Source organism: Amblyomma maculatum, chromosome 11, assembly GCF_055883805.1.
Source record: "Amblyomma maculatum isolate TAMU_Amacu chromosome 11, ASM5588380v1, whole genome shotgun sequence".
In the NCBI taxonomy this organism is placed as follows: Eukaryota; Metazoa; Arthropoda; class Arachnida; order Ixodida; family Ixodidae; genus Amblyomma; species Amblyomma maculatum.
Window position 1 is genome coordinate 43,954,243 of NC_139354.1, and position 24,958 is coordinate 43,979,200.

General features: G+C 42.8%; 2 protein-coding genes across 3 annotated transcripts; one reads left to right on the forward strand and one right to left on the reverse strand.

Moving 5' to 3' along the window:
• Positions 1–972: 972 nt before the first annotated feature.
• LOC146173684 (uncharacterized) lies at positions 973–3,313 on the reverse strand. The gene has a single exon (XM_084584952.1). It carries the CDS (start codon positions 3,293–3,295, stop codon positions 1,070–1,072), a length of 2,226 nt encoding a protein of 741 aa, XP_084441078.1. The 5' UTR covers positions 3,296–3,313; the 3' UTR covers positions 973–1,069.
• Positions 3,314–3,509: 196 nt separating this feature from the next.
• On the forward strand, positions 3,510–24,790 carry Pus10 (Pseudouridine synthase 10). 2 transcript variants are annotated; one of them, XM_084584630.1, is made up of 16 exons: positions 3,511–3,792; positions 5,236–5,496; positions 5,673–5,759; positions 6,544–6,578; positions 8,760–8,933; positions 12,620–12,665; positions 12,770–12,846; positions 13,289–13,374; positions 14,761–14,886; positions 15,667–15,723; positions 16,070–16,146; positions 17,421–17,476; positions 20,733–20,894; positions 22,981–23,094; positions 24,218–24,317; positions 24,592–24,790. In XM_084584630.1, exons 1-16 carry the CDS (start codon positions 3,646–3,648, stop codon positions 24,625–24,627), a joined length of 1,641 nt encoding a protein of 546 aa, XP_084440756.1. In that variant the 5' UTR covers positions 3,511–3,645; the 3' UTR covers positions 24,628–24,790. The 2 variants fall into 2 exon arrangements, with proteins under 2 accessions (XP_084440757.1, XP_084440756.1); XM_084584631.1 differs by lacking the exon at positions 8,760–8,933 and having other exon boundaries at positions 3,510–3,792.
• Positions 24,791–24,958: the final 168 nt, after the last annotated feature.

Sequence of the window (24,958 nt, forward strand, 5' to 3'; positions counted from 1 at the left end):
ACACGAATCACCACGTCACGTTCGCCCACGACTGCTGAATAAATTATAATCACATTTTGTGTCTCACCTGTTTCGGTTTCAACAGCCGAGCGATGGCTGTGACGTCACAGTCAAGCCAAGGTCACGCGAGGGATGAAAATAAAGCGATATAATCATTTCTGTGTCATATGAATTCACTACAATGATAAAGCTAGCCTGCCTCAAGAACAGGAATAATTACAAGTGAAGAATTGGCGATTATATCGCTGTTTTTTCACGCCGCGCATCAAGACATGATTGTGACGTCACATCCAACTCTCGTTTATCGAAACTGAAACTAGTGAGAAAAAAAAAATTCAGTTATAAATTATTTAGCGGCCTTAAGCAAAAACTGCATGCGGATTAATATACACTAATGACTTGCGCATCATTAACAAGAAGAAAAATTCCACCAAAATTTGGTCTATAGTCCTTTAACTACGCCATCTTCCAAGGCTGCTTTCAGTGATGGAATATAAATCCCACAACGTTCCAGGACTTATTGAATTTAGAAATCGATACTCTCGCCCGAGTTAGGTGAACTAAATGTTTTTTTGCAGGCAGGTATCAAGCCACTTCCACTAATGCCTATCAGCCTTTCATGCACCACACTGAACGCACTCTCATTTACTTTGAACGAAGGATTCGAATGAAGGAACGTTACTGTTAATAATTTCCCTGGAACTCCAGCTGAAGAATGCCAATATTATTTCTTAAAACATCAAAGCAATTAGTTTTGAACGTGGAGTGCACAGAGATAACTCACACAAATGAGTATTTAAGGCAATAAAATTAGTGGCAAGTAGTTAACAAAAATTTTGTAATTCCCATTAGGAACACATACATGCAGCTTAAAAACACAATTCTTGCATTCAATCAAAATGAAAATTCGACGGCAAGTACAGGACGGCAGTACTTGTTGCATCTGACAATCCATAAACCATAATTCAACTCTCTTGTATGCACATCTTTATTCTATAACTTTTTTCTACATATTTTCCTTATAAATCATAAAGTATGTACAGAAAGCAGGGAGCGTGTAATCCACAATTTAATACTTGTGCAGCTTAAGTCGTTTCAGATTCTGCTGAAAGTGGTATGGCAGGTGTGCTCTAACCGTCAAGTTTCTACCATCTAAGATCTCAGGAATCAGCACAGAAAGAGCGTGAAGGTGCATGGGAATGTGCCTAGCTTTCGGCTGCCGGACATTGAGTCGTGCCAGCAAGTCACCTGAAAGTCTCTGTGGCCCTATGTACCTCAGGTGTGAGTATTTGTGGTCTCCTAGAACTGGGCAACGAAGGCCAAATCCCAGATGAACCCTAATTTGGTGTTTCACACCCGTAACCGGCTTCACTTCAATGTAAGCAGCCCTACCAAAGGAGCTCAGCACACGGTACTTTGTGATGGCTGGGTAAGTCCTGCTAAACTTTGGAATTAGCCTCTCAAACTCTGGATCCAGTTTTGGACAAATGACCATGCGCTTGGCGGAACCAACAGAACCTTCAGCCAGGGGCATGTCAATCGTTGCTTCTAATCTGTCGGGTACTCCAAATGTGATGGCATAGTACGTTTTTATGATATTGTGCTCTTCAAACAGTGTCTGCAACACATCTGCCATCCGCTGTGTCTTGGCCAATACAAGGACACCTGTGACGTCACGGTCAAGACGGTGAACAGTATGCAACTTGATGTCTTCTCTGGGGTAAAGAGCTGATGACAGATCTGGCAGCAGACGAGACAACACACAGGCATCAGGGACACCTTCTGCAGGCCCGTGGCAGATCATACCATACGGCTTGTCCAGGATAAGGAGGTCATTGGCATCGTACAGGACACGTTTCTTCAGCATATCTAGAGCCTCCGATCGCAGCATATTATGCAAATTAGGCCTAACCTCTGATTTGAGAATCAGAAAGCCCTTGCTGTCAAGCTTGAGGCTTAGTGGTTCTGGCTTGCGAAGGTATTCATAAGCAGTAGGGTTGGCCTGCTTATCAATATTGGTTGAATCATGATTTGCTGTTGCCTTGTTACCTGCTTCAATGTTCTTTGCCGTCTCCTTGGTGTCGTTTCCTCGACGCCGTGAGGCACCAGAACTTGCTTCCTTGGCAGACGATTCCCGACTGTGCTCAAGGGCTGCTCTACTGTTTTTACCTAGCTCTCTACCGCAAGGTTTTTCAGTCAAACTCGCGCTTTCTGAATCATGTGTCAACCCTGGCGTAGCTCTACTCTTTGATCGTGCTTTCTTGTGCTCCCTCAACTCGGTTTTGATCCTAATATCCTCTTTGCCCTCCACCTGAAAATCCTCCACAGAAACTCCAAGGCTCCCGGCAAAAGGAGCCTCTTGAGTGGGAAACTCACATGTGACTGACTGCCTGTGACGCTCTGAAAAAGTCTCTGCGCTCTTTAAAAGCTCCTTTTGCTCAAGAGTTTCCTCGGGAGACGCATGCCCCTGCACTTGGTTTTCTATGATGTTGCTATTATGGATTTCAGACTTCCCTTTCGGGTCGCCTGCAGGCTCAGCAGTTGCAAGAGGTTTCGCTCTCGAAAGGGATTCTTTCCACTTTAGACTCTGCTTTTCGTCGACTCGCACAGACGCGCGACTTTCAACGTCAGCAGACGAATTCTGAGGGCTAGCTGTACGCGCACCTGTCGACAGCTTTGCTTTCGCGAGCGCCGGATCAACGCCGCGGCGGGTAATCGTGGCGCTTTTACCGGAGTCCAGAATATCGTCTACTTTCTGCGCCCTTTTATCTGCCTCTCTGACTGAAGTAGCGGTTCTCTTCTGCGTCTCCAGTCGCTCCGATTCTTCGGAACTTTCGACAACACTCCGCCGCTTACCCTTCGATTCTCTGGCGGAGCCTTTTTCGTACATCCCCAAGACTAGATCGTCCAGTGGCCTGTCATCTTCGTACTGACCGTGGTAGCGAGGCCGGTTGTCAGAATCGTATCGAATGGTGCCGAAACCGGCTTCCACCACTTTCTCATCCGACACCTTCACATCTCGGCTACGAGTCAAATGCGAGAAGCGGCGAAGCCTTTCTTGCCTGTCACCGAGCGGGTTGTCGATGGTGACTACGCCGCGATCGCTCGTTATGCCGTAAAAGTCTTCGTCGGCACAAGGTTCGTCTTTGCACTCTTCGTTGTTGACCTGAGGCTTCGCCCCGCGCACAAACAGAGCCTGCGATGTTCCGAGACATCGTCTATTCACAAAGTTCGAAAAGGACACTTGAAGACGAACGCAAGTGGATACACTCGTGCGCACAATGCGCGCAGCCATCTTTCGCTAAATATAATTGACATGACGTGTGGATTGACTTGGCTGTCAAAATATAATAGTATAATAAAATAACGTTGAATATAAAATTATTAATACACTTTTTTATTTAAAAAAACTTGTTTTTATTATTAGATGCCAAATTTGCCTTTTTAGACTGTTTTATTACTGCTATTTTACTTTTCTTATTCTTTAACAACGTGCGAGTTGGCATCAGCTGATGCCAAGACAAGACTAGCCAGAAAAGCACATGTTAAGTTAAAGCTTGTTTAATAATCGCTCGGTTGGCTCGGTGACAAGCTTCCCTGTTTTGCTGAAGCGCAAATTGTGCAGTCGCAAATGCTAATGCTGATATGCCCCTAACGCTGCCAGACGCCAAAAAACTTGCCGTGTTTGGTCATCTTAGAGAAATCGGGTGTTGCAAGATCTGCGCTGAACGTTTTACCGGCGAACGGTACTACGATCACTACAAGAAGTTCACGGACTTCGCTGCGCTTTCAGTAATGTTTGCTCGTGAATTTCGTCTTGATGTGCACTGCCTCTTTGCGTCTGTGCTGTATTCGCACGACTGAACGTGTGATATTGTGGCATAAGAGGTAGTGTCAGCGTTGCATGTTATCCCGAGTAGCTCATCAGCCACATTCATTGCGTCCTCACGCATTGTGATATTACCCGTGGAGAGAGCGTATGCTTAACACCTTAAACAGTGCTTAAGGTGTTTAGTTATGGTGTGTATTTATGGTAGTACGCGTTGCATGCCTCCTGGTTTACAGGGGAGAAAAAGGGGACAAACTTTACTTCCCTTCCCCGCCCCCTTTATACCTTCCAAGTCCCATCACAAGCCCCGCCGGTGGCGTTGGCAGGCTCAGCAAGAACTCACAGTTCTGCTTACTGTAGCCCGCCTCAAAGCCCAGCTGCTCTTTCGAAGCTACTTTCTTTACCTACTGTTTGTAATTCAACTTTCACTTTGTCTCCCCAGTTCTTTCAGTCATCTTCCAAGCTCGCCTTGTTCTAATAAATGTTTGTACTCATGCATGCAACCACACTTTATAGACGCTGAAGTCCATCAACGTGGGCATTCAACGCATTCTTGCAATAGAATAGGAGGCATGATGGATTTCACTGAGTTGTTAGTTCATTGCCTGTGTTGTCTTTTTACGTCAGTGTATTTAGAGCTGCTTCCTATGTGTGAACTCGCGCATCAACTAGCCTGCCAAAATTTCTTTTTGCAGCATGATGACATTATAGATTACTGTGCCTTCTGCTTTTCTGGGGGTAGCGTCACTAGAAGCCATCTATTACACTGAGGCTAGCTTCTTTTGTTCTTTGTCTACTACGGCTCAAAAAAACACGTTGCTGGGCTAATTGGTGAAGCATGGCTTCTTAACAAGCACCCATCCTGTGTATTTCTTCCAGTGTTGCACTGAGTAACTTGTTAAGAAACTCTACTACTACTCCTTCCAATTTATATCCTTATTCATTCATGACATGAATTGCACAGTAAAATGTATGCTTATAAAGACTAGGAGCCCTTTTCTACAGCCTACTGGGGCCTATAATTGCAGCATCCAGAAAGCAAAAATGTACCCATTAAATGCCTTACAAGGCATTAATAAACGTCCATTTGGCTCTTTAAAGTTTGTTGCACATCCTCGCATATTTCTTTGCTACTGTTTTTCTCTTAACAGATTGGAGCAGCCCTTTTTCATGCAGTAGCAATATCCTGTGAAGATATAGTTTGTGCAGTTGCAATGAAATTGTGGTGGTGTTACATATGAGCCCACACTCTGTTATGATCTAAGTAGAAAATGCTATCTGTACTTGTCTTCGCACCTGCTGTAGTTCACCTCTAATTCCAGGTCTGAGTTCTTTCATAATTTGCATTTATGTATAAAATGTTTTTGGCATTAACAGATCATACCGTGTCAATTTACGTTACGCAGGAGTCGAACAGCAATGAAACGGTGTGCCAGGAACCGTCTGAGGAACTGTCCGAGGAACCGATCTCGAAGCGACCAAAGTTGGCAGTTGAAAAAACCTCCAATGACGAGCTTGCAGACATTAAAAATGTTCATAAAGAGGGTTCACCCAGGCAGCATGACTCTGTCATCAGTAACGGAGGAAAGAATTTCATCGAGGACACTGGATGCATTGCCTGCTACAGTCTGCTTGATATTGAGCACATCAAGTCATCTTTTCTGCAGGTGTGTGCGCTGAGGCAGCGTTATAGTTAAAAAATTGAAAAGAGGGGGGAATTTCACATATTGATACATTTCTTTTCTATTTGTCATTGCATGTCTGCAGTGTGCAAATTTACTCGGAGCTGTTCAATTGCTGACCCTTGTGTGGTGATCTAGTTTCATTGCTTTCTGCTTTTCAGATTGTGGAAGCAGTCAAGGATAGTGGGTGCATCTTCTCGAAGTTTACATTCTTGCTGTCGTTGCCTGTGACACTTGATTTACGCCATGTAAGTTTACATGTCATTTCAGAAGAAAAATCCTGAAAAGGGTAAACTAAACTTGCGGCATTGAATTGAGGAAAGAAAGAGGCAATTCATTGAAAAAAAGAAAAGATAAGAAATGAGTAGATAAGAAAAGAAGTCGGTTTTTTGCTAGTGTGGTCTTGATAAAAATAGGAGCAAGACTTGCTGTCGCTAGCCAAACGAACACATTCTCATAAAAAGTATGCCTCAGATTTTAATTTTTGTTATGTTGTCAGAAAAGTATCAGATGTAAAGTCCCAGTCAAAAGTTTGCTAAAGAAGGGGCTTGCTGAAGAGCCATATGTTCAAGAACTTATAACACTTGTAAAGCTTGTTCATGAGTTTTGCTGAGCTTGCAACACTTCCAGTGCTTCCCAAAGAGCTTTCATGAAATTGATGAAACTTCCAACTCGTGCGTAAGTCCCTGAAACCTACCAGAGCTTCCGATAGCTCTCACCAAACGTGTGTCATTTCCATATCCTCGGATGGAGAGAGGATCCTCCTCATCCTTCTAAGGTTTACGGCTGCATTGATATCGCAAATGCCTCACCGTGCAGTTCTGCAGAATTACATAGCCTAGACTGTTTTTACCTAGTCCGAGTATAAAAACTAGCAGTTGTATAGTAATATGAAATATTCAGCTTTATGTATATCAATTTATAACACAAAGTGTAACCTGCACCTTTATGGTTTATTAGTGACTAGGACTTGTGCTAAAAAGGGAAAAAAAAAAGTTTTTTTTGCAATAAATTTTTTGTTCATACTTGCAGCATGCCATGGTAATATACCTGAAGGACAAGTTTGAGTGAGTCTCCCTGTTATTTTTCAAGTACAGCCTCTGTCAAGAATATACAGTCCTCGACCATATCTCTTTGTGTCATGCTGCGATAGCATTTTTAGCGTTCATAACCTCTCAAAGGTGGGAGGAATCGAGTCCGCATTCTGCGGTGTTTTGGGCACTTAGGACAAGGGACCCCGGAATGATTTAGAAGCTAACCTTATGGACTGTATATTTTCGAGAAAGGCTGTACAAGTCCTTTAGCCATGTGAATCTCATAACAGGAGAGTCACCATTGTTTGTGCAGTGTGGCTTTGGGGGACCATAATGCGTATATTTGTTTGAATCTCTGTTTCATAGATGTCTCAAGTAGTCTCTCGCATTATAGTCATGTGTAACCTACTTGCATGCTCTCAGGTGAAATGCCAGTTAATTTCTTCATATATTTTTTGTGTGTGTGTGCAGGCTTAGGGGCCAAGTTCTATAGGTTTAATGCGACTAGTTAACTGAATTGGAAATGAACTTCTTTCCATAGTTTAGAATTTAATAACTATCAGAATTGTATAAATTGAGCACTGTAGAGCTTTATTTGGAACTGTACTGGGAGTTTGCAGAGTAGAAACACTGAACATGATTTGGATGAAACCGAACCACTTGTACTGTATGGGCAACTGTGTAGCACAGCTACTTCGTCAATTTTTTAATCGTTCTATATTGATGATCATGGTAGCATTTTTATCAGTTCTTTCTTTAATAAAACAAGCTATTTTTAGAAACGAGTAGCCCTTTCTTTACAACCAAAACCCAGTATCATCACAAACACTATACTGAGAGAAATCCCTTATGGTTAAAATTATAACTGCAGGTGACAACTACGTTTGTGAAATGACTGAACAAAGGCATGAAAAATTTTTCTTCTTGAAGCAGGTAATGCTTGTGGCTTTACAGACTCATCGTCCACCTACCCAGCATGGGGGCTCAGTAGTTAGGACACTCGACTACTGACCCCTAGGACGCGGGTTCGAACCTTGGCTGCGGTGGCCTCTTTTCGATGGAGGCGAAAAGCAAGGCGCCCGTGTGCTATGCCATGTCAGTGCATGTTGAAGAAACCCAGGTGGTTGAAATTTCCGGAGCACTCCATTATTGCGTCTCTCATAGCCTGAGTCGCTGTGGGACTTTAAGCCCTACACACAAAACCATTTTTGTCCTTCTAATGGCCGCCCAAACTACGAAAATAAAACTCAACTTTTAATTTGTCCAGTGTCACAGAACTACTAGATAAAAATGATCTCTCTAAAGAGGAGGACCTATAGTGAGTGTTTTAACTTCCTACGAACGTTTTTACTCTTTTACTCAGTGTGCATGTTTTATTAGTTATTTTGAAAGGTAAAAGGAAATGAAGTACTGGGCCTGTATTCCAAGTGGGCATTGTTCTGCGAAGGGCCATTTTTGCCCTCACTTGATTGGTAGTAACATTAGCTGTAAATGTCAATTCAGTTGCGAGCCAGAAAGTTCTTGCATTTGGGCCAATGGGGTAAGGGTATAGCGAGGGTGAAAGCAACGCTTTCAAAAAAAACACGAAGAAGTCGGAGTACGAGCCTAGGTTCCGCCGTCACTGGCTAGTTTCACAAGTTAACTGCATACACTGGTGCAATGTTTTTTTTTTTTTTTTTAATTCGAATTTCTTACTTTGGGCTGCAGTGCCATCACTTCTGACTGATGGCTACAAATTAACAGATAAGGAAAGGGAGCAAAGGGGCTTGTGACAATATACAGAGGAATGAAGCCAACAGTCACTGAATCCAAAGAAAGGAATAAGGGAAAGTTTCTGCTTAATTTGTGTTGTCGATCTGTGAGTAATCAATATATAACCACTGTCTACCTGACAAGTTATTGATTAGAAAGTAGAAAAAAAATGCCACCTGGTACGGCTGGTGGGATTACAAACCACAACTTTTGTGTGTTGCATGCAGTGTTCCAATTCTCTTATAAATGGATGTGACATAATCTTGTTTTTAACAAGAACTAAGCTTGGATCCAGTTGTCCTGTCTGTCCCTTCAAGCATTGGAGATGTCTTTGGCAGTAGTGAGGCGGCTCTCCTTTTTATTACCTTTCTTTTATGTTTCTATTACCTTGAGGTGTTTGTGGTCTTTTGTGGGGCTACCGTTTTGCTCCCTGTGTGCACATTTTCCTTTTTGTGCCCGTAGGGAGTTCTACAAAGGCAGCAGCAACATTGACTTTGTCAGTGCGAAGGAAGTGTGGAAGTACATTATCGGGCCAATGTTTGCCGACCACTTTGGCGTTGAATTCTCCGCCACGAGCGGCTTCCAAGTCTCGGTCACGCTGCCATCTCCAAACGCAGAGGAAGAGTGTGGATTCTTGTAAGTGTGTAAAGCGAGGCTTACTGATTCGTGCCCTTCAGAAGCTGGCGCCAGGAATGGGATTTACAGAAGAGACAATAAGCATTCGTGTTGTGTCTCTTCTGTACTTCCCATTCGTTGTGCTAACTTCCTTGAGTCTTGCTTGTCTGTCCATCAGTCCGCCCGTCTTGTAAGTACCTCAGGACCATTGTGACTAACATCAGGGTTCCGCTGCAGATTCAGTGAATAAGAGAAGGCCTTAATGATGGTCTAATCAAGATTTTAGTGATCTTGGCCCCATACTTAACAATCCCACCAAGGTAAGGGAAGAATCTCATGTAGTGATCAGGATATTTCTTACTGAGGGGGTAATAGCACATTAGCATCTATCCAACCACTGCTAGACAGCTACAAGGGAAATCTATGTATCTTTCACGAGAACTGGTTGAAGCAAAATTCTGCTTGGATCAGTAATCGGAACCACAGCCTATTTCTAAGCACTGTAAAAAGTGGATATTTAATTGTCCTATGTTAGGCCTTTTTTGTCATGCTCTCCTGCAGTGGTCTAAAAGTTTACATTTGATCTGCTAAATTTTCAGTCTTTGTACATTATTTTAGTTGGTCGGCGGATCGGATGACATCGCCAGTGTCATGGCCGAATTGGCAGGAGGTGCCAACTCTGGTGGCACTTTTGAGATGGGAATCGAACTTACCGGGACCGTCGGATTTCATATCAAGCATATCACTCACAGGCAATAGTCCAGGCAGGCTCGTTCATTTGGCTTGGTTAAAGCAGGGATCCATATCAATGTCAGGTCGTCTTTCACATAGTATGGCAGATTACAGTGCAAAGAAGTCGGCACAAAATACAGAAGACAAAAAAAGAAGGGCGCATAGGAGAGTCTCGCGCGCTCATCACTGTCCTATGTGTCCGTATTCATTTTTTGCCTTTCTTCCATATTCTTGCGCTGAATTCTTCGCATTATGAATCCTCAGCTAGTCCAGCAGCTTGCTCCCTGAGATTACAGCTGTATGCTGGTTAGTATATGCGGCCGGAAACAAATAGAGCTAGCGCATCTAGTGATTCGCATTTGGCATTACCAGGCTAAATCAATCATCACTTCTCCAGTATTATTATTTTTTTTTTACATCGATTTCAAGTGTAGCACTTGTCAAGGAGGTACATTGTAGTGCATTTTTGGTCATTCAATTGGTGCCATTTCTTCTTTTTCTTTTGCTAAAGAAAGCTTAATTTCTTGTTATTGATAATGCTTGCAGTAAGCTACTCGGTTGTTTTCATTTTATGCTACCTAAGCAGGGGGGCTAGTTGCAGTCAAACCCAGATAATTCGAATTTTGGTTATATCGAACTCGCGGAATATCCCCTTGAAAATCTTATGTAAAAGTGTAGGAAAGTTGCGTCATATATCGAACGCCAATTTCATCGGTCGTTCGATATATTGAACTCCGCACCACGCACTTGTAGGTGCGCCTTCCCCAAAGGCCATCGCATCACCCTGGCCATTTGCCATGTGACGGACGTTTTCAAGCCACGCACGAAAGGAATAAGAGAGAACAGTTCGGCGACGGCTGGTCTAGAGTAGCGCCGCGCCCTTTCCCAAAAGGCGCGCACATTGCGGTGATGTTTTGCCGCGCACCAGCACATGACGTTTGCAAGCCATGTGCATGAAGGAATGAGAGGGAATCGGATTGGCAACTGCTTGTACGGAGCAGACGCAGCCAGTGCAGCAGCAGGGAGGTGAAACAATACGATCGACCGAAGCGCAAGGGTTTGCCCATTCTTCTGCCAAGCTTTCTCTCCCCTTCCTCTCTCTTTTCCGGTCTTCATTTGCAACAGCACGCACTACGCATGCGCCAGCTCAGCCCATGGCAGACGTCACAAAATGTCGGAGGCTTTCCGCAATGTGTGTTGCGAACCCTCTGCGCGCAGCCGGTGATGTGTAATGCGCGCCTTGTGTTATCGTGCTGGACTTGCATAAGCTATGGTTAAGAAGCGTCAGATCTTCCTTTTGTTTTTTTTCTTTTGCGAAAGTCGTCCATCCTTGCCGTGCTGAACGTGCAGCGTAGCGTAAGCTATGGCGACTGTGGACGTTAAGAAGCCACAGATATTTTTTTTTTTTTTTGCTGGAGTCGACCATTCTCGTGTTGAACGTGCGGCGTAGCACAGGCCATGGCGGCTGCGAACGTCAAGTTTTTTTTTTTTTTTGCAAGAGTCGTCCATCCTTGTCGTTGTGCTCAACGTGTGGCATAGCTCGACCTATGGCAGCTGCGGATGTTGGACTATAGACACCAAATTTTGTTGGCATTTTTTCTTTTTGTTAATGCGTAAAACATTCCTCTACATAGATCACCACAAGGTTTTTGCCTATGACCGCTAAGTAATTTTAATTGAATTTTCTTTTCTCGCCAGTTTCGGTTTCAGTTCCAGCAGTCGGGAGAGAACCTTGACGTCACAATCAAGTCTAGGTCATACGTGACATGAAAAAAAACAGCGATATAATCACCGACTCTTCGCCTTTTGTAATTCCTGTCCTTGAGGCAAGCTGCCTTGAGTGTTCTGGTGAATTAAAGCGACACAGGAACGATTATATTGCTGTTTTATTCACTTGAATTTGATGTCATATTCATCGCTCCACTGTTGAAACCGAAACCGAAACTGGTGAGAAAATAATACAATTATAAGTTATCCAGCGACCGTAGGCGAATATCATGAGGCGATTCATGTCTTGCCTTACGCGTCATTACAGAAGATAAAACACAAACTCAAAAATGTAGTGTCCATACTCCTTTAAAGAGGGGCAATTTTTTTTTTTTTTTTGTTTTGTTTTTTGCAAGAGTCGTCCATTCTTGCATCAGTGAATCAATGAAAGCATGTAGTCAGCTTCGATCATGACACCGGCTTTTAGCATTGTTCGCTTCAAGCGGCATTTGCAGCTATCACGCTTTCCGATGATTTTTTTGCAGTAGACTATGCCCGTCCCATGCGTGGCGTGATATATGGAACCGGGCAATAAAGCCATCACAGACACTCCGCCAAGTTCGCTACCTGCCACCACAGGAGCTATCAAAAGTATAGTCAATAGATAAACATGCCTTGAAGTTATCGCTGCACAGCATCTTCTCACGCTGCCAATAAATGAGCTGTGGATGCAATGGCCAAAACGGAGGGACACGCCTCTGAATATTTTTGCAAATTCTGGGGAGCAAAAGTAGAGGGTGGATTCATTATGCGAGTGGGTTGATTACGTGACAAATATGGTATCATTTTTCACGATCACAAGCAGCGTCTCAAGTCGATTTCTGTAAGTTGAACTATTGATACATCAAACTATTTCACAATCCTCTTCGAGTTCGATTTATTCGGGTTCGACAGTAGTTGTATGCATTATAGTGCGCTGTTTTTGGCTAATACAGGGTTCAGAGTACCGCCACAGCTTAAAACACCAGAATGTTTTGTGAATTTCATTCCTTCAGTCTGCTTGTCAGAAAGCTATATCTGCACAAAATGGGGGAAAATGTTGCACTTCATTAGGCCAGTTATAGCGCATTTGGACCATACTTTGTTGCTATGTTTAGTAACAAAAAAAAGGTGCTTTTTATTTGAGGATGCCGTTGGCTCTAGGCGTTATATCCGTGCCACTGTGTGTAGGTACGCATAACTACTATGTTCTGGCCTTATTTTCGCAGGTTGAAAAAGTTTCCAGAGTCGTTTCCCAATCGCCAGCAAAGAAAGGTAAGCTCCACCAGAGATTCAAAAAAACTTTTATTTTTAATTTTCTACTGACTTTTGATCTCTTTTTGCTTCTTTTTGCTTTCCATCCCCTGTGCCTTGTACAGCACCAGTCTCGAGAAATATTCACACGCGCCGCTGTATTGGATGCACTACGCAAGATCTCCAATGACGACTTTAAGAAGTGAGCTTCAATTTTCGTTTTTATGTCACCATATGCTACATGTATCGTAATGCCACAAAGTTCTGTATGGCTTGCTTATCTCAGAGCCACCATCATTGCAACCATGTTCAGCTGTTTCTATGTTGTTCAAGGTTATTGTAATTACTTTTGGCATTTGGTTTCGAAATGTTTTTTCTTCTACGCCTGTCCAGCGTGCTTGTTGCTTTCACAGTGGTCGAACAGTTCACTTCTTCGTTGGCGCAAGTCGCCCTGGTAAAGAGTTTAGAGTTCACAAGTGCTGGATCAGTCTTGTCTGTTTGTCTGCATTGTCACCACCGCGCCACATGTTACGCATGTTCATGAGAGCGAGCATCATCATTGCAGAGCGAAGGCTTGGGTGGAATTGAAGTTTTCAAATTGCCGTGTGCCATTTTCAGTGAACGAGTTTTCGTTTGCCTCATAGGCTGTGCACGTGTCCACCAGACAGACCTGCAAAGATTGGGTCCAGGGTGGAAGTGTCATGTGTCCACATGCCAGTCTACCTCGCAGGTGAGCTGTTGGCCCAGTTTTGTGACGTTGATTGTCTCCACAGATATTAGCATAAAGTTTCTCGCATAGCTCGTATTCCTTTGGTCTTGTGCTGTGACAGGAGTTGCCGCGTGATAGCCCCAGTCCTTGTGTGGCTTGCCAGTTGACCGTACTGTTGCCTGTGAGTGAGCTCGAATGTGATGGTAGCCGTTTAGGTGTTGATGCAGTCACAATCACTCTCCCGAGGGCCCTAGATTTTAGAGAAAGGTATGGAATAGGAAATGGTAGGTGTAACGTTAAAAGATGGGAAGTGCACAGAATGGGTCAGAGAAATAACTCGAGTTAATGGCACTCCAGTGGAAATCAAGAAGAAGAAATGGGCATGGGCAGGACATGTAGTGCGAAGAGAGGATAACCGATGGTCGCTAAGGGTAACTAATTGGATTCCAAGGGAAGGAAAGCATGGCAGGGGGCGGCAGAAAGTTTGGTCGACGGATGAGGTTAAGAAGTTCGCAGGGGTCAAGTGGATGCAGCTAACACAGGACCAGGTTAATTGGAAGAGTATGGGAGAGACTTTCACCCTGCAGTGGGTATAGTCCGGTCAGTGATGATGATGATGGTTTCTGTCATTTTCTTGCAGAGTGAATTGTAATGTTTAGGGAAAATAGGAAATTTTCATAATGTATACCTTTTGCAAGGATTGCGTTTGCTTTGGGATAGTGTTTAGGCATTCGAATAAAAAGTTGTATTGGACATTACGGCCTTTAGAAGTAATTAGTATAGTGACTTCAGTTGCCTTTAGGGTGGTCCTCTGTCTGAAGTATGGTCCCAGCATAATTCTAATGACTGACAGCGCTGCTGTAGTTGTTGCATCCTTTGTCTCCACACTTTGTCCTGTGACATATAGTCTGCACTTTCATCTTGGGACAGCACACGGACGCCACTTCATTTTGCTCCATCGAAACGCAGCCACCAGCAGTCGGGATTGAATCCGGGTACTCCGGCACAGCAGTCGGGTGTCTTACCACTGCACCACCATGGTGGGGAGGTGGCGTCCATGTGCTGTGATTTCAGTGCACGTTAAAGATCCCCAGGTGGTTGAAATTACTCCGGAGCCCTCCATTACCAGCACCCCTTTCTCTCTTTCCACTTTCACTCCCACCCAAGTGCGACAGATACTGCACCTTTCCTTTCCTGTGAACCAATTATTATTATCATTATTATTATCTTGGGACAAGAAGTGACTTCAGACGGTCTTTAGTCATTGCTGCCAAAAACGCCATTCCGTCACCGGTCGTGCGGTGTGCTTTTGGTTGCGTATCACAGCCGGTGTGTGAATCAGGCTGATTTCTCAAATGCGAAGGGTTCTTTGTGCGCGGCTGAAGTTTACTGCGGTGTGATGCCCAGGTCGATATTGCAAGTACTCGAGGCTTCTGAGCCAAACACCCTGGATCCTCAACGGCAAGAGGATCATGGAGTCCTCCGTTCAAGAGCTGATCACCGACGTGGTGACCAAGCACATCCCCAATGAAAGTGAGTCCAGAGGGCTAAATAGCACGTGAGCTGTAGCAGTGGATTTTTCATCTTACAATCCCTGTTCTAGATGAGGGTTTGATAAAAAATTCGACGAATTCACTGTCATTAACCGAGTCAAATTTAAAAATTCGTCACCTCACTTGCCGCATAGTTAACTAATAACAGCTTGCCCCCCACTTTGTGGACAAGGAACGCATTTACTATGTGATTCCAAAACTACAGGGACGTGCACAGAACATTAGCACCTATTTAGTTCTATATTCTGTGCTACCGGGAAGGCCTTTACAGGCACTACCTTGAACTTCGGCCTCCTGTTGCTCCTGTTATGGGGAGACATGTGCACTTCTGAAACGTCTCACAATTTTCGCCTTTGATTATGTCTCTGACAGTGACTGTGACTTGGTTCAGTCTCTCTCCTACCAGCAGAGACCTTGTGTCTAGAACTAGTGTTTTGGTTGGGCTGGAACATCAGAAGCCTGCAGACTGTCACGTCACCTATGGAATACTAGAGGGACTGCACTCTGCTACCCTAAACATGAGTATGCTAGTGGAGAGCTGTCTATACAGCCCATAGATGGCACCACTATCTCTTAATTTCTGGAAACTGGCCACTGGTCAAGAATGGATTTTGGCTGGGTTGCAGAAGTGGCAGAATTGAAGAACTCTGGTACAAACTCCAGATTCTTTATAAAAGTCTTTCAGCTTTGGTGCTTTTAAGAATGAAAGATATTTAATGACTGTAATCTTTTTATTTTTTGCCGCCCCCCTGTTTTTCAGAAATTATGTTCTCATCCTCGGGACGTGAAGATGTAGATGTGCGAATGCTGGGAAGAGGTAGGGATTCTGTTATTATTTTTATTTAATCTTCTTTAGAGCATTATCTTTTGATAAAAGTAGGCTTTGATAGGGGGAAAAAAAAATAATTGGTACAGTAGTCCACACCGACACAGCATGACATAATGCAAGAATTTATTGGGATCGAGTTGCTAGTGGCTGGACAGACAGTTGGAGAAACATAGCACACAAAGGAAAAAGATAATTAAAACTGAAAATGAAGGCACCTCTTACTGATTGAACTTAGATAGAAAACTGCTCAGTTGTTGACTAATAGCATCTGAATAATTGACTTTTTCATAGTAATGAGCTTGCATATTGTCTCCTCCCCCCACTGTCATTTCAGGACGGCCATTTGTTCTGGAGATTTTCAAAACAAAAAAGACGCATTTCACAGTTGCTGACATGGAGGCTATTGAACAGGTATGGGTCTAGTGTCGAGGCTCACTTAGTTTTTGATGTCCATCTCAGTTATGCATTTATTCAGTGCGGCTATTGTCTGCGTTCACTATTTGTGAATTTACAGTTGCTGCTCGTTGTCTTTTCGTGACATGCTCACAGGGGTCGCGTAGACAGCTGAGATATCTTTGTTTACGTTTGCATCCTGGTGTAGGGTGACATTGCCAGCGTGGTCGCATGATGAATAGCACTATGGACGTAGTCACATGATCATGGCTGGCGACGCGATCAGTGTGTGCCTTATAGGTAACTTAAGACCTGTGCACTCATTCTGTGACGCCGTGTACCTTGACCGAGCAATGCGGAAGAGCATTTCTCAACCCGGTTCGTGTGTTTTACTACCCTGGCAGCTACAGAGAACATTCTGCAGACTAAACAGTCATGGGATTGCATGCATGGTTAGGTAAGCGTGGCCGACAGAAACTCAGGTTATCGAATGTCAAGGTATGTGATGTCACAGGAAGAGCGCCCAAGCTTAGCTTAGGTCATTAGGAGCCTTTGGGCTAACCATGCTGTAACACCTTCACCAACGAATGCGATGGAAATTGTCATCAAGCAGCTGCACTTTGACGTAAGGACTCATTGCTCAGGAGAGTTTGAGTATCACTGTGCTAGAGTGCACGAAATGAGTTGTTTGCACTAAAATTTGTTCAGTGCAAGGGAGTTTTTAATTAATCGATTTTCTCGTACGATTTACATCCAAGCTGAGAACCATTCCATATTGGAGTGCTCTGGAATAATTTTAAAACGCCGCTTTTTGTGGTGTATGTCAAAGGTACCTTGTAGGGAGCAACAGTCGGATGCTGTACCTTGTGGGGAGCAACAGTCGGAGGCTGTTTTACTAATGGCGTTGGAAATCGGGTTGCCATCATTCATCAACCATAGCTGACCTTTTTGTTGTGAAGGTGACAGCGTCTAGAGGTGTATCTCTTTTTGTCAGTGGCTGGGATTAAATGTATTTTGTGGTGAACTTTTTTTGTTTGCCTCATTTTCCTGCCTATTTTGGTGTTTATTTACTCTTTTTTTTATTTCTTTTTCACTATTGATCTTTCCTAGTTAGTCAGAAAGCTCTATGTAAGTTGGCTTTTTCTTTTGAGCCAGTGCTTCCTACAGTGTTTATTTTATTTTTTATTTAAGCAACTTATAGTTAGAAAAAAAAGTTCAGTGTTTTTGCATCAGACAGTCGTTTAATCCACTCTGTTGTGCATTGTTATTCATTCTCTTTGCTTGGCTTTCAGGAAATAAATGCTAACACAAAGGACATCAGTGTCAGTGACCTGCAAGTTATCTCAAAGTGAGTTGTGGAACCAACTTGATCAGCCCTGATTTTTAATTACAAATGCATTCATATTCATTGGTCAGTAATGTTTTTAGGTTGGCTCTTTTGATGTTAGTTACTTCACCTTCATGCAGGTGCTGCTCTTGTTATTGCAAGGAAAAGCTAAGTTCAACATACTTAACAGTTAGACAATTTGTAGCAAATTGCTGCATCGTCTTGTTATTACTTTTGCCATCTTCTAGCAATGCACGAAGCATCCAACCTAAGCGTGACCTAGTGTAGAAAATGAGTGTACTAAAGAGGTTGGTTAATTGTTTGCAGAATTTTATTTCTCACTGTTGCCCGTGCATTTCTCCGTGAGTAGAGATGTTCAATTTTAAAATTCGTCAGCTAATTGTTGCTAGTATATATTCCATAACGTCGGTTCAGTCTGTTTTTGACATGTGTCTGTGACCAAAGCTATGCCCTTTTTGAATGCTTCGTCCTGACCAAACAGCGTTTTGCCAAAATTTTAGACTCCATATGTCTTCTTGTCTGGCTAGTGGTTGGCTAATACGATGTAAACAGACAAGCAAACGTTTCATGCACCACATTATTTTGCCCTTATTTTTTCGGCAAAAAAAAAATGCAATTTTTCTTGCCTCACATAATTAATGGACACCATCCTTATGGCACGCAGTCAGCAATCAGAAAATGAATGCTACCTTCACCGTAACGTAAGGCTTCACCTGTTAGAATGTAAAGACCACTGTATCCTGTTCTGCTAGATAAACAGCTGATAAGGCGTTCTGCCCGGAATTCAAGCACCAAGATAAACCACACGTGGTTGTAAAGAGTTTCTCTGTTTGATCTTCCGTATTGCGGGGTAGCTCCAGGGGTTTATTGAGGTTAACGCGTTCTAATTAAATTTATACCCTTATTTTTTTTCTTTCATTCTTGACTTGTTCCACCAGCTTTGGCAGGCATGCGACAGCGTATGGGCAACACTGTGTTTCCGAAGTCGCGAACAGTTCCTGCTTCACTAACAAAATTTTCTGGCCTGTATTAGGTGTACACAGGCATTTTATGAGAGGAATCACCATTTTCTTTTGCTGCTTCTGTCAGTCCACATGCATACGAGTATTTTTTCTAGTAATGTTCCTAACGTAATGATTGCATCTCACTGCGTCATACATAGCATTCCGGCAAAAAGCAAGGCGCCCGTGTGCTGTGCGATGTCAATGCACGTTAAAGAACTCCAGGTGGTCGAAATTTCCGGCGTCCTCCACCACGGCGTCTCTCATAGCCTGAGCCACTTTGGGACGTTAAACCCCACAAGCCAAACCAAACCATACATAGCATTCCATCATCTCCAGCAATGAATCGAGTCTTATTTTCAATATGCTGTTTTAAAATGGTTCTATTTGTTGTTTTGAAAAATTGTTTGCTGAGGTGAAGAAAGGAGGCTTCAAGGGGGGAGGGCTATTGAGGCCGAAAAATGGCGGGAAAACAACAATTCCTTGAAAATGACATTGTGGTGAAACACTACAGCTTATCTTCCACATATCTATGAATTTTTTCACTCCCTGGGTCATTCGTCGCACTTTAGGAGGTGTGAACGAGCTGAATAAATCTCTTCTCTATTTGTTTTCCCTTGCTTTCTCAAAGCAATTTTTTGTATTGTTTTTTTCGTTTACAAAGAGGGTATCTGCATCTAGAGCAGATAAAGGAATAATATTTTTTATATAGCATGCTGCTATGTGATTGAAGCATACAATGTTGGGAACCAATTTCTTGATTTATGCCTGCCAATTTTCTTGTTCCCTCTAATTGACACTACTCGTCAACCAATTCTCTCTACATTAAACTTCAGTAAGTTGTAAAATAACTAATATTGATTTAATCAAAAATTCACTCTCTACTTGTGTACCTTGTACTGTATATTATCTAGCCATATGTTAATAATAGTTTTCTGGTCAGGGCTTTCTTTTCTATTGTTTTTCCAAAGAAAGGAGCAAAAATGTCTAATGTTTTGAAAACTCTCACATAAAAAATTGATTACATATTTGAAGTCAGCATAAGAAACTAAGACTCTGCATTTCCATTGCATTCAGTCCAAAAAAAAGAAAAATTTCAAGAGCCCTGTTCCCCTTAATTAAGAGGAGTGTAATAAGATTATCAACTTAAGGTGCTTGAAAAAAAATATATATATGAACTCGTAGTTTCCATTTAAGGTTTGCTGAAAGTAGCAACAGCCAGGATTCGTCGGTAAACTCTAGTTCCTATCCATCATTTTCCAACATATGTATCAAAATTATGATTTAATTGTTTGTCGTACATCGTTCCAGTTGACATCGTATAATTTCTTGTTGCAAATTGGATACATTTGCTTGCTAAGTTGGTGGGCACTTTGCGACAGTGATTCAAATCGAGGTCTCGGCGAATATGGCTGGATAAAGCGTGGCAGACTACATGGAGTACACGAACACACTCATCAAAAATAACACTAGCAGAAAGAGCTTAATAATGCTCGTCAAAAAACCTCACTCGAAAACATTTCACCTGTGGAACCGTAATGCTTTCGCACCCAAGCATAATCAGTTTTAAGTGTCTCTGCCAAAGTTTTATTATTATTTATTATTACAGTAAAATATTGTTACAAGAGACATGGTTACAAGAGACACTCGGTTATAAGAGACACTTGAAAATGGTTTGATTGGTTTTCCTACGTTTTTCATGTTATCAGCATTGCTTACAAAAGACACTCTGTTACAAAAGACAACTATTGTAGGTCCCTAGAATAAAATCTTCACTATCTAGAAAAGACATATATCAGATACGCTCATGCAATCCAGCTGACTCATATCAGCTTGTAAGTGTGGCAGTTTACATTTCCTTGGCGCAATTATCTTCCATATCAGTGTCCTTTTATGCTGCAGTATGTCAGAAACCGAGGAGTGCCTCTTCTTGACTGGGAAATCAAAATGTTCCCATTGTTTCAACCACTGGTATCATATTCCTGTGTGGCTGAAACAATAGAAATTTTACTTCCCAGTCAAGAAGAGGCACTCCTTCTGGGTTTTCTGACATACTGCAACATAAAAGGACACTGATATGGAAGATAATTTTGCTAATAAAATCTAAAGTGCTACACGTACTATTCGGCATGAATGTTTGTTTACAAGAGACCTTGGTTAAAAGAGACACCTTTTTCGGGTCCATTGAGTGTCTCTTGTAACGAGGTTTTACTTATTATTTAGAATGCTGGCTGCTTCGATACTTCATGTTTCAGGGACATGACGCAGGTCCTGAAGGATGGGGAAGAGTCCAAGAGAAAAACGTATCGTGCTCTGTGTTGTGCTAGCCGACCCATCACAGTAGACGACGTAGCCCTTGTGGCGGGTCTCAAGGATGTGACACTCAAGCAGAAGACGCCTATTCGTGTGCTCCACAGGTATGCTGAAATGTCATCAGCAAATTTCTAGGAGTTATTTACTTGAATCAAGGAAACATTTTCCTTTAGAGCTATGTTTGGCGATCAGTTGCATATTTGCCGGCTCGGGAAAGTAAGCATGTTTTATTGAATTACAATCTGGCTCTGCTTGTCTTGTCGTGCCAACTATTTTACTTGTACCTTCGTAGCCGTTATTTATTTCGGCATATTTTTTTATTTCCTGCCCCTCTTCTTAACTGGGCCTCTTTCTCTAAACTTCTTTCATGCATTGTGTGGAATGTAGACATTTTTACAAGCTGGCAAAAATATCTACTCTTTTGTGACCTTCACTAAGTAGCTTTCTGTATGTCTGTTGTGTCAATCTCTGCTGAAGGGGTAGTGCGTGGCACAGTCATAACCAAGAGTCTCTTTCGGTGGCGCAAGCTTCATTTTTTGGAAGGTTCGCTTGAAAATGTTAATGTATTTTTCTGCGCATCATCTCCTAGCTAAGCTGTGCTCGCTTTCTGCTGTCTCCTCTCCAATGTATGGGCAATATAGAGATGCTAAGCATCTTGCTTTATCTTTTTCAGAATAACCAGTTCCTTGCACATAGTGGCTGGCAGTACTTGATACTATAAAAAAAAAAGTCTATATATTCCTTCCAGAGCAAATGTAAATGGAATATATTTTAGCTCAAATTAAAAAGAAGAAATAGACATGTGCGGGAGGCAGCAGTGCGTACAAATGCCAAGCAGCACTCTTTGGGTGCCACAGCGGGAGACGCACTCGGGGCCCCGGCCAGTACAGTGAGATGTAGTGAGCCTAAGAAAATTCATGGAATAATGTGGCCGCAGCTGTTATAAAAAAAAGTTTAGTAACTGGAGGCCGTTGAGATAGGAAAGAAAACTTGTAAACCTCATTTCATATTGTTTTGGAACTGTTTTTGTTTCCTTTTGCTTCGTTTTTATTGAATTTTCATGGAATATTTAAATTTTCAAATACGAATATGTTTTGGGAAAAAAAAAACTTCAAATATCGCATCAGGTATCTGATCAGGAAAAATGAGAAAATAGCAAACGTTTTTTGTTAAGTTGTAAATTGGTTTGTTGGAAAGGAAAGGCACAGTTTTTGTCACGCTTACCCCATGGTCACTTCAGCTGCACAGTGGGAGTTAAAGTGAAAAGAGAGAGAGAGGTACTGTAATGGAAGACTACAGAGTAATTTTGACAGCGTATAAATCTTTACAGTGCACTGACATCGCACAGCACACAGACGCTACTCTGCTTTGCCTCTGTTAAAACGCAGCTTCTAGCAGTTGGCTTCAAAACCGGGTACTCCGGTTCAGTAGCCGGGCATCTTGAAAACTGAGCCACCGCGGCGGGGCTGTTGTTTGTCATTTTATTTCACAATTCACGTGGTATTTGCAAATGAAATTAAACTAGAATTGCACAGAAATGCCTACCCTACTGAAATATCCAGAATAAAATTTAAACAGGATTCTGTACGCCAGTTTTTTGTACTGCGTTAAGCTGTCCGTTGTTACTGAATACGGTAAACTCTCGTTAATTCGGCCTTTCGAGGGACCAGGAAAAAATGCCTGACTTAACCAAAAGCTTGAATTATCGAAAGGGCCTGAAAAAAACTATCGAAAGCCGTTTCCATCACAGTAATTTTTTCTGATGAACACCTGCATGATGGTCGTCTGCATTTGAAGTGAAATAAAAGTGAGGACTTTTTTTTCGCGGTTTCGTCACGTGCGCACAATGACGGGAAAAGAAGGTTCTCTTCATACAGCGCCCCCGTCGCATTTTGAGGATGCTTCACTGCACAATCCACGGCGCGCGCTCAAGCATTGGGGTGAAGCGTGCAGCGCGGGAAAGCTGCGGTGAACTCGAAAATTTTCGGTGTATTCGGTAATTTTCGAATACCAAGTGTTTTTTAATACGAATCAAATAGCAAACATATTAGGTTCATATTTAAATTTTCGAATATTTATGCACCCCTAGTGTTTTGTTTCCCTCTTGGTCCTGCAATGTACTCAGTTTGGCTGGTGACGATTTTCACTTATCGTGATGCTGCATAACAGTACACGCAACCCTGATTGCAGGCGAAACCTGGCGGAGCGGGAGCGCACAGTTTACGAGATGTCACTGGAGCCTGTCGTAGTTGCTGAAGACGGCGAACACAGGTTTTACCTCAACATCACCACTCAGGCCGGAACGTATCCTTTGCCATGTCTGTGTAGCCGCACATTGAAATGATTAGTTTATCAGTTCTCACTAGTTCCTGCGTGCGATTGCTTGCTGCGCCGTTCTCTGCTGCGGCCAAGTGTCAATCGGTCGGTGGCCGTGCTTTCTTGAAGCGTGCAGTTTAAGGTCGCAAGTTGAGAAACTTTGTGAAACAAGGTATGTGAAGTATTCCACAGGTTTGTACCAGAAAAAAATTAAGCAGCAGCTTAACTTGGCTAGGCACAGATATACATGCAGAAACAAAACTTAGCTCTCATCTAGCTGAACTTTGCTTCGTTCAGCTTCACCTTGGCAAGTCTTGCTATGTTTAGCGAAGTATTTCATGAGTGCTTTAAACTTTTATTAGAATGAAGAAAGCCTAATTAGGGTTAAAACAGAAGCTTGGGCATGTTGGTAATCCATTGTGTAGAACAGCGCGAAAAAAAACGACAGGGACGAAGGAAGACAACAAGACCCTAATTAGGGTCTTTAGTGCAACTTTGTCAGAGATTAAGGTGATGACGTCTCAAGCGAAGCATCAAAATATGCCGCCTTAGCACATCAAAAAACCGGCTACCGAAATTGTACAGTGGTTTAATGCATAGAGGAAACTGGTCATGACTGCGGGTACATTATGTTAACTGCAACCAGCAAGCAGAGTCATGTCAGCTCTCTGCTTCTCGGCTGCAGGAAATGTCACGAATAGATCGCCAAAAACAGTTTTGGAAGTTAGTCCGCACTTTGCTCCGAAACCTGTCACCAACACTCGCTGGTGTATGGCTTGCACGCTTAGGAAAGGCGGCAGTTTATTTGGTCAGTGCTACAAGGTGTTTGTCGTTTTTGTTTGTGAACTTGGCACCACACAGCCTGACGCCATTTCACTTGTGGACAGGCAGTCTGTGACGAGGTTCATTGCCATCTCGTTCAGCCGCAGTTTGTTACCAATAAAAACGGTGAAAGAACCCCGATCTACTCCAGTGCTAATTGATCTACCACCGATTTCATTTTAGCTTTTCAAAGCTTTCCAATCACGTGGATTTGATACGTCTGTAGCATGCCACATTGAAAAACCTTGAGCCAAAGAAAAATTCTTGACTACCAAACCATCGGTGCTAGGTACATCAAGGAATTTGTGCACGGAGACTTTGGCAGGACAACGCCGTCTCTCGGAAGTTACCTCAACATGGATGCAGACATCTTGGAGCTTGACGTGGAGGTACGCATCATGCCTGCTCTGCGGTCCTTAAACAACAAAAACAGATTATAGTAGTAATGCAGTTTCAAGGAGCGACTTTTCTTGGCACCTACGTCACTGTTGCCGTCCTCTTTTGTATAGTATTGTTAATTGAACGATGCTAAGTGTTTAGCGTGCTTAGTCTCTGCCAGAAGTGCTTTAAGGTAGGGGGTTTTTAAGCACGAAGAACAAGTCTGCGTTCCATTATAAGCTTTCCAGTCTTAGTGCTTGTGTTTTGTTCTTTTGTCATTTGCAGGAAATAGACCTCGACTGGCCTCCACCACGGAAATGACGCTAGAGTTTGCATTGCCGTGTCAGCAAAGTTGTGTACAGACATCGACGAAGTTTGTCACTGCAAAACGTTCCCAGACACCCCACTCTGCTCAGCCTTGCAGCCGATTAAATCTCGGCATTCATCAGTCAGACTGAACATTAAAGAAGCAGGAATGCCAAAATGTGTTTTTGCTTCGGAATGACGCAGAAGGCAACTTTGATCATTACATAGAATTTGTCTACGTCCGATGAATAGATTTTAGTATTGAATTTTATTTTACGTGCAGTCGGGTTTCAACGCCCCTAGTGTAGATGTCATGGGTCGTGTAAATCTCAAGGAAACATAAGCA

What these genes read in the sequence shown, in the direction of transcription:
- LOC146173684 (XM_084584952.1), bottom strand. Translation starts at nt 3,295, where the DNA reads ATGGCTGCGCGCATTGTGCGCACGAGTGTATCCACTTGCGTTCGTCTT.
- Pus10 (XM_084584630.1), top strand. Translation starts at nt 3,646, where the DNA reads ATGCCCCTAACGCTGCCAGACGCCAAAAAACTTGCCGTGTTTGGTCAT. An exon ending in TCCAATGACGACTTTAAGAA is followed by an intron (nt 12,847 to 13,288) that starts GTGAGCTTCAAT and finishes TTTGCCTCATAG; the next exon opens with GCTGTGCACGTGTCCACCAG. An exon ending in TCTTGGAGCTTGACGTGGAG is followed by an intron (nt 24,318 to 24,591) that starts GTACGCATCATG and finishes TGTCATTTGCAG; the next exon opens with GAAATAGACCTCGACTGGCC.